We start from the raw sequence: 15999 nt of genomic DNA on the forward strand, positions 1-15999 counted from the left end.
TGTGAGGATGATGTACGGGTGTGAAAATGATGGACAGACGTGAGGATGATGGACAGACGTGGGGATAATGGACAGATGTGAGGATGATGAATGGATGTGAGGATGATGGACGGACGTGAGGATGATGGATGATGTGTGGATGATGGATGATGTGAGGATGATGGACGGATGTGAGGATGATGGACGGACATGAGGATGAGGGATGATGGACAAACGTGAGGATGATAGATGGATGTGAGGAAGATGGATAGATGTGAGGATGATGGACGGACGTGAGGATGATGGACAGATGTGAGGATGATGGACAGATGTGAGGATGATGGACGGATGTGAGGATGATGGACAGATGTGAGGATGATGGATGAATGTGAGGATGATGGACGGACGTGAAGATGATGGACAGGTGTGAGGATGATGGACAGGCGTAGTCGTGAGGATGATGGACGGATGTGAGGATGATGGACAGGCGTAGTCGTGAGGATGATGGACGGATGTGAGGATGATGGACAGGCGTAGTCGTGAGGATGATGGACGGATGTGAGGATGATGGACAGACGTGAGGATGATGGATGGATGTGAGGATGATGGACGGATGTGAGGATGATGGACGGGTGTGAGGATGATGGACGTGAGGATGATGGATGGTCGTGAGGATGATGGACAGACGTGAGGATGATGGACAGATGTGAGGATGATGGATGGATGTGAGGATGATGGATGGATGTGAGGATGATGGACAGATGTAAGGATGATGGATGGATGTGAGGATGATGGACGGACGTGAAGATGATGGACAGGTGTGAGGATGATGGACAGGCGTAGTCGTGAGGATGATGGACGGATGTGAGGATGATGGACAGACGTGAGGATAATGGACGGATGTGAGGATGATGGACAGATGTGAGGATGATGGATGGATGTGAGGATGATGGACAGACGTGAGGATGATGGATGATGTGAGGATGATGGATGATGTGAGGATGATGGACGGATGTGAGGATGATGGACGGACATGAGGATGAGGGATGATGGACAAGCGTGAGGATGATAGATGGATGTGAGGATGATGGACAGATGTGAGGATGATGGATGGATGTGAGGATGATGGACAGACGTGAAGATGATGGACAGGTGTGAGGATGATGGACAGGCGTAGTCATGAGGATGATGGACGGATGTGAGGATGATGGACAGACGTGAGGATGATGGACAGACGTGAGGATGATGGACAGATGTGAGGATGATGGATGGATGTGAGGATGATGGACAGACGTGAAGATGATGGACAGGTGTGAGGATGATGGACAGGCGTAGTCGTGAGGATGATGGACGGATGTGAGGATGATGGACGGATGTGAGGATGATGGACAGATGTGAGGATGATGGACGGACGTGAGGATGATGGACAGACGTGAGGATGATGGACAGACGTGCAGATGATGGATGGACGCCCCGAGGAAGATCCTGAGCAGGCCTTGCTATCCACGCGGTGCGTGTGGACAAGTGCCGCAGAGCTGGAGTTTGGTTACTGTGTGTCGTTGCGGTTTGGGTCAGTGGTGGTGGCTGGTGGGTGCTAGCCATCCATCAGTTGTTACAGGGAGCATGTATGAACAACTCCACACATTTTTAAATGTTGTTTCACCATTTTGCTAGCATAGATTAGTTGTACAAAGGGTTTCACTGCAGCCCCGACTGACGGGCCACGGTCTGCCGCGATTCCCGCCTCCTCCTTTCCGTCAGCAGGTTGCTCATCCGTCCTGTGTGTGGAGGACTGGGCTGAGGTCCGGAGAACCAGTGGCTCATTGAAGGCAGTTAGGAATGACACTGCCACTTCCTGGCTTGAACTCTGGACTCTTACATTTTACCACGTTATGCTTGTGTACCCAGAGTTATGCTAGGCCCGGCCTCCACTCCCAGAATGCCCTTGGTGTGGAGACAGGGCCCCAGCAGGCGCTCTGGCTGGAGTGAGGCAAGGCTGCAGGCACCTCCGGCCCAGAACTCTGGTTGATTTTCTCACGTGTGTGCAGCCAGGGCCCACCGCTGGCTGTCATGGAGAAGTGGCAGAAGCCAGCCTCTGGACTGAATTCCAGCCTCTTTGATCCCACTGTTTACCCCACGCAGACTGGCACCTGCAGGGAGGAGGGGTTATCGCGGAGGGAGACTTTGAAGTCTGCTTTGGGGACAGATCCGCAGTTAGAATCATCTGGGCTTGTGTCACACAGAGGCCCTTAGACCTGGCCCTGAGTGCGAGGATGCCTGAGCTCCCAGTGTTGGGCGGCTGCTGAGGACTCTGGAGACCTTTGAGTGCGTTCTGTGTCACACGGCTGCTCCTGGCAAGCAGAGCACAATGTCTCCAATTATCCCCAGCAGTTAAACGCTCTCATAGAATAGGCAGGTTGAGTGGAATTGAACTTTTAAAAGTGCCTTTGGGCAGGAAGGGTAATTTCATTCTCCTCTGCGGCCTTCTGTAAATCCTTCAGAGAGGAAGAATAAACCCATTACTGCTGCCTGGCTCCCCTTCAGCCAGAGCCCCCGCGGGCAGTGATGTGTGCGTAGCATTTGCACAGGCTGCAGCTCCATTCAAGATTTAGCGCAGGTGTCTTCCCAGGTCCATGGCTGGAAGGAAATTGTCAAGATTAGATATGAGCACCATTTTTGAAGCCAATTGTCTGTCTTTAGGAAAGGCAAGACAAATTCCACCATGGACTGTTTATGACTTCTTTTGGTTTCTTTTGGCTTCCTGTTGGGGGTAGAATAAAATGCTACTTTGGGTATTTGAAGATTTGTTGTCCTGGCAGGAGGATGTGATGCTGATGGGCCTGTCAAAGCACCTGGGGTTGCATGGGTAGTTGTGCCCCTTGCCAGCAGCCTGGGGTGCTCTGGGGGAGCTGGCAGCTGGACTAGACATCACCAGCATCATCGTCCATCGTCCAGGCCCTGCACCCAGTGAGCTGGCCCTGGAGCAGGAATGGCTGGTCCTCAGGACCTGTGTCTGGAAATTACTCCTGATATCCACAGCTCTGGGCGGATCCTCCCTTGGGGATGTGGCTCCAGGACATGGGTCCAGGGGAGGGCACATCTGTGGGGACCCTGCAGGGGTGCCCCACTGGGGGAGGAAGCCAGCTTTGCAGGGTGCAGCATTGTGATCTCCATCGCGGTCAAGCCCGGCTCTCTGGCCCCTGTGTCCCTGGCTCCTTTTACTCAGGGAAGGCCCTCTACTACTTGAGCCACAGCACCACTGCTACCTTGGGTTTTCCTGTGATTCATTGGAGAGAAGTCTCACAGACTTCTTGCTCAGGCTGGCTTCAATCTGCGATCCTCAGATCGTATCCTCCTGTAGTATCACCACCTGAGCCACAGGTGCCAGCTTCTTTTCCTTGTTAATGCTGAAATTATTCTATTCAGTGGTAAGTGTTCCATCCTTGTTAACTTTTTATATAAGTTTTGCATGTGAATAATATTTCTTGATTTGTATTTTTTCCTATGTTCTCTTGTCCCTCCTCCCTCCCTCCCTTCCTTCCTTCTTTCCTTCTTTCGTCCTTGCTCCCTTCTTCCCTCCCTGTCTTCCTCCCTCCCTTATTCCTTATCTTCTTCCTACTCTGGACCTAATACTTTCACTCACTTTTATGCTCAAAACTGAAACTCTACCACTTGAGCCAGATTTTCAGTGTGTCAATTTTGCTGGCCATTTGGAGGTGGAGTGTTTCAGACTTTTCTTCTAGGACTGGCTTTGAACTACAGCCTTCAGGTCTCAGTCTTCTGAGTAGCTAGGGTTACAGGGATGAGCTGGCTGCTGGTGGTGCTCACCTGTGGCTGCTGTGTCCACAGGGACACTCTGTTCCTCCCTTCTCCAAAGCCGTGCAAGCCTTTCCCACTCGACATTCCCCTGGATGAAATTGGCTCATGTTTTGGTGGGGTCATGCAGTAACAGCTCTGTACATCAGGGCTGTCCTTGAGAGGGACTTGTGGGTGGTCCACTGTTACACTGGGGCTCAGGACCAGTGCTAGGGGAAATGGGAAAGGACACAGAATCCCACTGTGGCCATGTTCTGTGGGCCTCCTCTAAGAGAGCCTTATCCCAGCAACCATGTCCCCTGCTGTCCTGGGCATGGATCCGGGTCCAGTTACAAGGGATCTGAGCTGGCCAGCACTTTTCTCTCTGGACTTTGTGGGTTTTGTGGGTTTGGTAGGAGATTTTAGTGGAAATGCAGTTTCATTTTCCAAGCAGGCCAGGAGGGTGCACGGTTTTGGATGCACTGGACACTGGAGTCTGCCCGCCGTGTGGGTGGGCACGGGCATTGCTGTGGGGGGGAAGAGAGACAGGAACGTCCTGGCTGGTGAAGAACAGCCATGCTGTCTACTGATGGTGGGTGTCCTGCTCTTAGCACTTTGTGAGCAATGGTCTCAGCAGTGTTCGCTCAAGCAGTCAGCTGGTGTGAGTGAGGAAGATTTCAAAGCCTTAATCACACATTTTTTCATGGTATTTATCAAATACTGATTTGCTCATTGCTTTCTTTTTTGTGTCCCTGAGAGGTTCAGAGTCAAAGGTCACCAGTCTGTCTTGCTTGTGATGGGTTGAACTTAGGAGAGATCTATTCTTCCCTCAATGCAGGATAACTGGAGGGAGATGGAAGAGGGAGGTGTGGTTAAGAGGGAAGCGTGCTTTCCTTTGTGGTACCTGAGGGGCCCTGGGCCCTGGTGACTGGGTCTGGCTGTGAGTCCAGCCGGGTGGTTCTGGGGCCCTGGTGACTGGGTCTGGTTGTGAGTCCAGCCGGGCGGGGCGGTTCTGGGGCCCTGGGCCCTGGTGACTGGGTCTGGCTGTGAGTCCAGCCGGGCGGTTCTGGGGCCCTGGTGATTGGGTCTGGCTGTGAGTCCAGCCGGGCGGTTCTGGGGCCCTGGTGATTGGGTCTGGCTGTGTGTCCAGCCGGGTGGTTCCGGGGCCCTGGGCCCTGGTGATTGGGTCTGGCTTCCGGCCTGTGAGCTTTGTCGGCAGCCACAGGGAGTGGAGGGGGTGGCACTGGTGCACGTGGGTGTGTGCGAGTGAGGAGGGTTCACGTTTCTCTACCCGGCTCAGGAGGCAGGGCATGAAGTCACCCTCAGACTCAATCAGCGGGAGATTAGCTCCTAGCCCGAGCTCCTCAGTTGCTTTCCACTGAGGAATTTTCTTGAAAATCTATCTGCTCTCATTTTCCCTTGGTCCTCGCTAGTCACGCAAGGTGCCGCCTTCCACGTCGGAGCAGCCTTCCTCAGGTGTCTCCTCCCTGAGGGGTGCCCTGAGGAACAGCGGGTGTAACGCTCCGTGTTCAGGCTCTAATCGCATGTGCCGTTTTAAAAGTTCTCATGAAAATCGGTGGGCCCGTTTGCCTGCCTGCAGTGGCCCCTGGGTGTGGCCTTCTAGATCTCCCAGGGCCCTGGGGGAGTGAGCACCCATGGCAGCCTGTCTCAGGAGCCACACATGCCGCACACTCACCTGATTAACCTTTTTGATGAAAACTGTGTATCGCCACCTGTGTCCATATTGTTTAGTTTGTTGGCCTGTCCTGGGTGTGATGACTTTGTACCTTATTAGAAGAATCTTTGCATCAGTTAATGAGATACCTCCCTCTGCATAATAACCAAGTGCGCTTTATTTATCTGTTTTGAAACAGGTTCTGCCCGGCATCCTGCAGAAGCACTGCTGCATCCTGCCAGACAGGAACACAGGTAAAGTACCTGCTTTCTTTGGTTTGAAATGTCAAGTTGTGTATTGGTACAAAGTTCAGACATGGGATGCCTGAGTTAGATATTTTATAGTTTGCTCTTTGTTGATGTTTTTAGTTCTAGTTTGCATGTTAATTGGAAGAAGCCAAGAAAAGCTGGACTGTTGGATTATGCAGTGAGTTACAGCTGCGTTCAGAGGTCTGCTTTTATTGATGAAGGAAACAGATTTAGGTGATGGTTGTCCTGGACTTTCAAGGGAAGTTGTGTGCATGATAAAGCTGGATAACTCATTTCAACGTTGTTTCATTCACTTGTTATATTGCTTGCTGCACACAGTCCCACTGGTGGCCAGTGTGGGGTATGTTTGGTCTCCATAGGTGACTCAGCCTTTCCCGTCCATCAGGAGAGGTGCTGTCTGGACCCACAGTCTCTGGTGTCAGTGGGGCCTGGGTTCTCCTGTGAGAAGATGGGGTGGCTGCAGGTTACGATGTACTGTGTTTTCCCTCAGGAAGTGGGATGGAGGAAAGGAAGACCTTCAGGGGTCGCTCGTGTCGGTTGTGATGATGATTAGGATGACAGAAGGCGTGGTGCATTGTGTCACCGGTCTGTATTTCAGTTACTCCCCGTGTGGAGGTGCTAATGTGTTTTCACCAACGGCAGAAACCTCTGAGGAGGAGATAGAAAGCGTGGCGTGTCTCCTGTAAAGGGCCCGTTACATCTTCCTTGCTCCTGGAGTCAGTTGTGTCCTGTCAGATTCGAGTATGTATTGCAGGAGATTTCTGTGGGGTATGAAACAGAGGTTAGTTGGCATTTCTTCATTTGCTTTCTAGCTAAACAAATTGATGTTGATGGACTCTTTGAGATCACTTGTAACACAGCCCTGTGACCCAGCAGCTGGGCAGAGTGGTCGCTGAAGGTCACTGCAGGTCCGCTCACATGCATTTCAGTGTAAAGCATGAGTAGTATAAAAGACACAGTGCATGGCGGGTGTAGAGTTATTTTCAAAAAGTCCCTCTCATGGTTCATGTTCCATCCCTACCCATGGAACCCATCCATCTCAGCTACAAAGCAAAGCTTATTTCCTGCAAATGAAGAAGCACATTTACAACATGGGTGATGTTCTTGAACCTGTTTATTTTCTCAAAGTCTTGGTTAGCCATGCACACACACAAGCACATCACACGTGCAGAAACAAAGGGTGCTGCCAACAGTCCCTGATGCTAATCCTGAGTCTAATGCAGTTGAAGAAGGAGTCACTGGCCAGGCTCACCAAGAGGGCAGGTTCTGAGAAGTGTCAGGAACAGTGATGCAGCCCTGCCTGAGGGCCCCAGGGGGCTTGTAAGCACCACACCGCTGTGTCTGAGACGGTTTGTTATGTGCGAAGCTTCAAGTTAATTTGGAAGATACTGGTACCCCAAGAATCTAGGCTGCCAGACCCAGGCTCCAGGAGGCTCCCTCCACTGAAATTGACTCTTGGAGACCTTGGCTTGGTAACCCCTTAAAATAACCTGTAGACTATGGCACATTGCACCTTGAAGCTACAAGACTCAGGCTGTGGGTGTGAAAAGGAAGGGATTCCGTCAAGGGGAAGGAGCAGTATGTAGTTAGAATTGTAACTCTAAGTAGTGTGTTTGCATTCGCAATTCAGATTTACCATAGGGCTCGGTCCAGCATGTCCAGCCTGCCTCTGTAGTTAGGAAGTCTTGTTTGGAAACGCGGTGCCAACTGCCCTTGCCTTTCGGTGGCTTGTACAGGTCCTTAGGAACACAAGTGTGATTAGCATTTGCTCTGATGATTCAATACAATACTTTCTACAATTTTTGAGTAAAGAGATCAGCTTTTGGTATCAGAGATTGAAAACCGTTCTGCAGATGGCTGGTGGCACTGGTTTTACAGTAATGTGAACACATTTAATGCATTGAACTGTGCACTTAAACATAGGATGTGGGCCACATACTATGTGCTTTTGTAAGCCATAAGTAAAAAACAGATCACCTTCACAGGGAGCGGCCACTTTTATTTTCTTGTTTTATTTTTTCCTTATTTTGTAAATTCTGTATCTGACATTAACTTGTTTATTTGTTACTGACATTAACTTGGTACTTGTTTCTAGATTAAACCTGGTGGGTTTTGAAGGATAAATGTATCCCTACTGTCTCCTGCTGTTTTGATTACTTAGGATAATTTTGGTCAGTGAGATGAAGAGGCAGAGTGAATTCATTGATTATTCCTTAGCACTGCTTCTTTGGGAGTTTGCCCAGGAGAACTGAGGTGTCGGGGAGAGTTTGTGTTTCTCCAGTGAGAGGGCAGAATTGTGAGGGCTGGTGTGGCTCTGAAAGAAGACACTGGGGCTGAGGGTGCCCAACCTGTGATGCCCTGGCTTCCACTCAGGTTTTACCTCACTCTTCCTCTGACTCATGTTGGTGCTAACGGTGTGACCCTTACAATGCGTGTGCCTGTGTGTTCCTGGACAGGCCTGCTTCGGGCAGTGTGCTGCATTTTGCCTGCTGGCCAGGCTGCCAGGAGCGGTGCCTCTGGGTGGGACACCTGTGCAGCCAAGCAGTAGCATACCACCTCACTCAGGCTCCGGGCGCTGAGTCCACAGCCCAGGCTGAACGTGCCGTGGTTCTTCTCTTCTGAGTCGGTCCAGGACCGGCCCTGGATTTGACAGAGCACACAAGGGGCTGTGTCATCCGGCCTAGGCCACTGCAGAGCTGTGGGGGTGAGGGGGACCTAAGCATGCTTTCTGGCGAGGCTTCTGGCTTTGTCTGCACTTTATGCTCTTTGCACACCAGCAAGGGTGGATTTCTACTGAATGTCCTCATCCTCCACTGCCTCTTGAAGCACTGCCTCTGAATGATAACCCCAGGACTTGGCATTTAACAGCATAGGACTTGGCACTCGGGGCCGTAAAGGCACAGGACAGGCTCCAGGTCGAGCCCCCCCAATTCCGGTGCTCTGTAGTTCCCAAGAGCTCTGTAAAGACCAGTGCATTTGGAACTTCTTTGGGGAACCCCTGCATTTGATACTGAAATCTGCTACCCCATGGAGTGTTCTGAGGCCAACAAGGAAGGCACCCTGCTGCCTCAGCCCTGTCTCTCCTCCTCACCCTACCCTCTAGCCATCCAGTAGACCTCAGTACAGACACTACACTCTTGAAAGCAGGACACATCCTGGATGCTGCTGGGGGTGCAGCACTACACTGCACTGCACACCTGACTGCTCACTGCAGCTCTGAGCTCGGCACTGCACAGCACAGCCTGCTCGCTGCAGCATGGCAGAGCTCAGCACTGCACTGCACAGCCTGCCTGATCACTGCAGCTCTGGGCTCGGCACTGCACTGCACTGCACAGCCTGCTCGCTACAGCAATGAGCTCAGCACTACACTGCACTGCACGCCTGACTGCTCACTGCAGCTCTGGGCTCTGCACTGCACTGCACAGCCATCCTGCTCACTGCAGCAATGAGTTCGGCACTGCACTGCACAGCCTGCCTGCTCACTGCAGCAATGAGCTCAGCACTGCACTGCACAGCCATCCTGCTCACTGCAGCAATGAGCTCAGCACTGCATTGCACAGCCTGCCTGCTCACTGCAGCAATGAGCTCAGCACTGCACTGCACTGCCTGCTCACTGCAGCAATGAGCTCAGCACTGCACTGCACAGCCTGCCTGCTCACTGCAGCAATGAGCTCAGCACTGCACTGCACAGCCTGCCTGCTTGCTGCAGCAATGAGCTCAGCACTGCACTGCACAGCCTGCTCGCTGCAGCTCTGAGCTCGGCACTGCACTGCACAGCCTGCCTGCTCGCTGCAGCAATGAGCTCAGCACTGCACTGCACAGCCTGCCTGCTCGCTGCAGCAATGAGCTCAGCACTGCACTGCACAGCCTGCCTGCTCACTGCAGCAATGAGCTCAGCACTGCACTGCACTGCACAGCCTGCCTGCTCACTGCAGCTCTGGGCTTAGCACTGCACTGCACAGCCTGCTCGCTGCAGCTCTGAGCTCAGCACTGCACTGCACTGCACAGCCTGCTCGCTGGAGCTCTGGGCTCAGCACTGCACTGCACAGCCAGGCTGCTCACTGCAGCAATGAGCTCAGCACTGCACTGCACAGCCTGCTCACTGCAGCAATGAGCTCAGCACTGCATTGCACAGCTGGCTTGTTGTCTGCAGCTCTGAGCTCAGCACTGCACTGCACTGCACAGCCTGCTCGCTGCAGCTCTGAGCTCAGCACTGCACTGCACAGCCTGCCTGATCACTGCAGCTCTGAGCTCGGCACTGCACTGCACAGCCAGGCTCTTTGCGAGTGCAGGCCTGGCAGACTTGTGGTGAAGTTGCAGTTGCTTGCTTTGTCTGCATCCTCCAGCTTCAGTTCTTACCTAAGGAAATAGTGCCCCATCTTTTATTACAGCATTTAGATGAACTGATATTTGGGATAATGCAACCTATTTGAATTGAAGATGCACTGATTCAGTGCTTTTGAGAGTTATCACAATGTTTTTTTGGTCGTTCATGGGGCTTGAACTCTGGGCCTGGGCACTATCCCTCACCTCTTCAGCTTAAGACCAGTACTCTACCGTTTGAGCTATAGCACCACTTCTGGCTTTCTAGTGGTTTGTTGTAGATAAGAGTCTCATGGATTTCCCTGCCCTGGCTGGCTTTGAACCGTGATCCTCAGATCTCAGCCTCCTGAGTAGGTAGGATTACAGGTGTGAGCCAGCGGCGCCTGGCTTTATCACAAATTTTAAAGTGTATTATTTAAAAACTTACATTAAAGTCCATGTACCCACTAAGCATTTGTAACTATTTTGAGAGTAAAAATTCTTGGTATGTAAAAATGCATTATTATCAGATATGAAATTGACAGTTTGATGTTAGATTTGAAGTTAGTTTATTGCATTCACAGGAAACCTTCCAAACAATAGTGGAGCTGGAGTAGCCATACAGGACCCGTCTCTGGTCAGCTGCTGCTGGCCTTGGGCCCTGGCTGTGGGACCCTTGGCTCGGTGGTGTGTTTGTCTTCTGTTTTTGCTATGTGTGATGTACTGGCCCTTGGGGATGGGGGGGGGGGTAGGAGAGGAGAGGGCGGGGAGGCAAAGCCAGCCGTGTCTCTCTCTCCGTTGTGCTCGTCCATTGTCACGGAGTGACATCTTGGCACAGGAGCCTTGTGGTGGGATGGTGGAATATGAGGACAAGAGTGTGCTACGAGTCCTGTTTTGGGACACTGAGAGGGGGCGGGGCTCTGGGGGGTGCAGCTGTGGGGTGGGGGCCGGGCTCTGGGGTACAGCTGTGGGATGGGGCCGGGCTCTGGGGGGTGCAGCTGTGGGGTGGGGCCGGGCTCTGGGGGGTGCAGCTGTGGGGTGGGGGCCGGGCTCTGGGGTACAGCTGTGGGATGGGGCCGGGCTCTGGGGGGTGCAGCTGTGGGGTGGGGCCGGGCTCTGGGGGGTGCAGCTGTGGGGTGGGGGCCGGGCTCTGGGGTACAGCTGTGGGGTGGGGGCCAGGCTCTGGGGGGGTACAGCTGTGGGATGGGGCCGGGCTCTGGGGGGTACAGCTGTGGGGTGGGGCCGGGCTCTGGGGGGTGCAGCTGTGGGGTGGGGGCCGGGCTCTGGGGTACAGCTGTGGGATGGGGCCGGGCTCTGGGGGGTGCAGCTGTGGGGTGGGGCCGGGCTCTGGGGTACAGCTGTGGGATGGGGCCGGGCTCTGGGGGGTACAGCTGTGGGGTGGAGCCGGGCTCTGGGGGGTGCAGCTGTGGGGTGGGGGCCGGGCTCTGGGGTACAGCTGTGGGGTGGGGGCCAGGCTCTGGGGGGTGCAGCTGTGGGGTGGGGCCGGGCTCTGGGGGGTACAGCTGTGGGGCAGGGCCGGGCTCTGGGGGGGTACAGCTGTGGGATGGGGCCGGGCTCTGGGGGGTACAGCTGTGGGATGGGGCTGGGCTCTGGGGGGGCAGCTGTGGGGTGGGGCCGGGCTCTGGGGGGTGCAGCTGTGGGGTGGGGGCCGGGCTCTTGGGGTACAGCTGTGGGGTGAGGCTCTGGGGGTGTACAGCTGTGGGGTGGAGGCTGGGCTCTGGGGGGTGCAGCTGTGGGGTGGGGGCTGGGCTCTGGGGGACAGCTGTGGGGTGGGGGCCGGGCTCTGGGGAGTGCAGCTGTGGGGTGGGGGCCGGGCTCTGGGGTGCAGCTGTGGGGTGGGGGCTTGGCTCTGGGGAGGTACAGCTGTGGGGTGGGGGCCGGGCTCTGGGGAGTGCAGCTGTGGGGTGGGGGCCGGGCTCTGGGGTGCAGCTGTGGGGTGGGGGCCGGGCTCTGGGGGTTGCAGCTGTGGGGTGGGGCCAGGCTCTGGGGGGGCAGCTGTCCGGGCTCTGGGGGGACAGCTGTGGGGTGGGGCCGGGCTCTGGGGGGGGCAGCTGGCCGGGCTCTGGGGGGTGCAGCTGTGGGGTGGGGGCCGGGCTCTGGGGGATGCAGCTGTGGGGTGGGGGCCGGGCTCTGGGGGATGCAGCTGTGGGATGGGGCCGGGCTCTGGGGGGTGCAGCTGTGGGGTGGGGGCCGGGCTCTGGGGGGTTCAGCTGTGGGGTGGGGGCCGGGCTCTGGGGGGTTCAGCTGTGGGGTGGGGGCTGGGCTCTGGGGGGGGCAGCTGGCCGGACTCTGGGGTGCAGCTGTGGGTGGGGGCCGGACTCTGGGGTACAGCTGTGGGGTGGGGGCCGGGTTCTGGGGGGATATAGCTGTGGGATGGGGGCCGGGCTCTGGGGGGTGCAGCTGTGGGGTGGGGGCCGGGCTCTGGGGGGTTCAGCTGTGGGGTGGGGGCTGGGCTCTGGGGGGTGCAGCTGTGGGGTGGGGGCTGGGTTCTGGGGGACAGCTGTGGGGTGGGGGCCGGGTTCTGGGGGGGCAGCTGTGGGGTGGGGGCTGGGCTCTGGGGGGGTGCAGCTGTGGGGTGGGGGCTTGGCTCTGGGGGGTGCAGCTGTGGGGTGGGGGCCGGGCTCTGGGGGGGTACAGCTGTGGGGTGGGGGCTGGGCTCTGGGGGTTGCAGCTGTGGGGTGGGGGCTTGGCTCTGGGGGGTGCAGCTGTGGGGTGGGGGCTTGGCTCTGGGGGGTGCAGCTGTGGGGTGGGGGCTTGGCTCTGGGGGGGCAGCTGTGGGGTGGGGGCTTGGCTCTGGGGGGTACAGCTGTGGGGTGGGGGCCGGGCTCTGGGGAGTGCAGCTGTGGGGTGGGGGCCGGGCTCTGGGGTGCAGCTGTGGGGTGGGGGCCGGGCTCTGGGGGGGTGCAGCTGTGGGGTGGGGCCAGGCTCTGGGGGGGCAGCTGGGCGGGCTCTGGGGGGACAGCTGTGGGGTGGGGCCGGGCTCTGGGGGGGGCAGCTGTGGGGTGGGGGCTGGGTTCTGGGGGACAGCTGTGGGGTGGGGGCTGGACTCTGGGGGGGCAGCTGTGGGGTGGGGGCCGGGCTCTGGGGGGTACAGCTGTGGGGTGGGGGCTGGACTCTGGGGGGGCAGCTGTGGGGTGGGGGCCGGGCTCTGGGGGGGCAGCTGTGGGGTGGGGGCTGGACTCTGGGGGGGCAGCTGTGGGGTGGGGGCCGGGCTCTGGGGGGTACAGCTGTGGGGTGGGGGCTGGACTCTGGGGGGGCAGCTGTGGGGTGGGGGCCGGGCTCTGGGGGGTACAGCTGTGGGGTGGGGGCTGGACTCTGGGGGGGCAGCTGTGGGGTGGGGGCCGGGCTCTGGGGGGTACAGCTGTGGGGTGGGGGCTGGACTCTGGGTGGGCAGCTGTGGGGTGGGGGCCGGGCTCTGGGGGCTGCAGCTGTGGGGTGGGGGCCAGGCTCTGGGGGACAGCTGTGGCTGGGCAGCTGTGGAGGTGGGAATGACCTGTAAACAGGCTAGCTCTGCCTGGCCTTGCCTACTTGGAAGCTTAAGCAAGCCATGCACACTAGGAAGTTTTAATACCCTCATTCAGAGTTAAACTATGCCATTGTAAAGACAGTGATTGATCTTCCAGCTCAGGCTTGCTTATTTAGCAGCACAATCTCATTGCTCAACAGGTTTTGAGGTGGCACATAAATCACCTAGGAAACACTTGATTTATTACAGCCATTTCCTCAGGTATGAGCTGGGGTTAATTTGCAGGGATATGAAGGAGTGATATACAAATAATGAAAGCAAGAGAAGATGAAGCTGGGAAGTTTGGAGTGTCCCAGGCCCTGGGCTGGGGATGGGAGGCCTGCGCTCTGGTGGGTGCTGCCCGCTTGTTACGTGACACACCGCTCAAGCCGGAAGCTTCTGTCTGCACCACAGAGGTTGTGAACTATGTTGAGGGCTCAGTGAGTGGTATCAGACGTTCTCAGTGTCAACTCCTGAGTCTAGAACTCTCCAGAATGGACGAGTGGCACACAGGCCGTGGTATGTGGAGGTCACCATCAACTCTGTGCTTCGCTCCCAAGTCCCCCTCTTTGCTGGTTCCAGGGTCTTTCCACTTTAAGTCCTTATTAACAGCTGTTCAGATATTTGCTGAAGAAAAACTCATGCTTAAATAGGATTCCCCAGGCCCAGGAAGTGCTTAAAATTTAGGTAACCTGCAATGCCCGGCATATGAGAAGGGCAGTGGGTGAGTTAAACTGAGCAGAATTGAATAGTTATGCACACAAAGCCTGGAGTCTGCTGCCGAAGTATGCTGGAGGGAAAAGCATAATTAATTATGGGAAAGTGGCTCCAAGATGGGCTTTTAAAATAATGAAACCGTTGAGGCCTGCCAGAGGTCAGATGCACACCAAGGAAGGTAGCCGCGGTTGGCAGCCAAAATGGCTTCTGTGATTTTGGGGTCAGATCAAACAGACATTATCTTCTAAAGAGAGGGACAGTTACATGTCCCAGAAGCAAGTGAATGGTGCTGCCAACACTGCTTTGTGTTCTGTAACAACCAGATTTGTCAAATAAGAGCATAATCCATGTGTTTGTACCTGCGATGTGAGAACAAGAATAGAAGAATGCACACGTTCAGAGTAAGAGCAGGGAGCATTTTTAAACGACCGTGTCTAGGAAGTTAGGAGCATGCTAAGAATCAGGGTGGGAGTTGTGACAACCAGGGCTCTGCCCAGCACACCAGCCCACCGGTGACACTTGCTGCTGAAGGTGCTGCAGGCTGGTGCGGGCTGGTCCTGACACGGCAGACAGGACACTGCATGTGGCTGGGTGTACGGCAGGGGGTGGGGCCTTGCGTGCAGACCCCAGGGGCTCCCGGCAGCGGTCCTGGGATATGGCAGTCATCAGTGACAAATATATGAATTAGAAAAGGTGAGGTTGAAATGCATTCTGTTGATGGATGAAGATGGCAAACTCACTGAGAGCTGTTAAGCAAAGTGGGGAAAAGGACTGTGGAAAGAAGAGCAAAAGAAGAGGCTGCTCAGCCTCAAATATAATATCTGCATGTGAGAGATACCATCAGGAAACCCCTTTGTGCAGTTAATAGACACCGAACTCAAACGAAGGAGAAGTGTGCAAAGTTCCCCTTGAGAGCCGACACCAGTGGACAGGGGAGGGCAGAAGGAGAGGAAGAGCAAGGCTGATGTGTGTGTATGAAGGAGGGAGGAGGAGGCTGGCTAAAGGTGTAGTTTGTTCACATTGCTTTAAGAAGGAGGGAGAAGGAAAAGAGGAAGAGGGAAAGAGGGAAAATCTAATCCTGGGACATTGAACTAATGTGTAGAACTATTACAGTCAAACTCCCTGCAGGACGAATAGGCGCTCATGAAAACAGCACAATCTAGTGAACAGAAGGGGAGGGTGATGCTTGGGGGGCCCTGAGCTCTCCCTCTGCCCAAGGCTCTGGCCGCAGGGCTGGCTGGGGTGCCTGCGCGATTCTAAGGACTTGGGGGGAGTCTGTGCCCTGTGACTCACAGCAGCCCGCCACCAGAGCCCTGACACTGGGGTCTTCCTGGCTCTCAGCAGCCTGGTGGTGGGGAGGGAGACGGACATTTCAGTGGATATCTGCAGTTCCAGGGAACAGGCTGTGAAGACATCCAATCAGCTTCCTCACAGAACTTCAACAAACAGCACTGACCAGAGAGGGAGGACTGACCATGGTTCTCACCTGCCAGGCTTTCTACAGAGCCTCCACAGGAGGCAGAATAGGGTCAACACCACCCTTTCCAAGTGCTGGATTGAGCTAGAATGTCCCACAGGCCTGGAAGACTGGGAGCTGTGGCACTGTGCCTGTCTGCTCTGTGTGTATAGACTGGGAGCTGTGGCACTGTGCCTGTCTGCTCTGTGTGTATAGACTGGGAGCTGTGGCACTGTGCCTGTCTGCTGTGTGTATAGACTGGGAGCTGTGGCACTGTGTC

General features: G+C 55.5%; 1 protein-coding gene across 1 annotated transcript in view; it reads left to right on the forward strand.

Annotated features, from left to right (window-relative positions):
• Positions 1-15999, forward strand: part of Dlgap2 (DLG associated protein 2) — a 506330-nt gene that overhangs the window by 13455 nt on the left and 476876 nt on the right. The window contains 1 exon segment of the mRNA XM_042689885.1: positions 5621-5703. Within this exon segment, the coding sequence (XP_042545819.1) occupies positions 5621-5703 (83 nt within the window).

This window comes from Dipodomys spectabilis, unplaced genomic scaffold (assembly GCF_019054845.1).
Source record: "Dipodomys spectabilis isolate Male_0828 unplaced genomic scaffold, ASM1905484v1 ptg000128l, whole genome shotgun sequence".
NCBI classification, from domain to species: Eukaryota; Metazoa; Chordata; class Mammalia; order Rodentia; family Heteromyidae; genus Dipodomys; species Dipodomys spectabilis.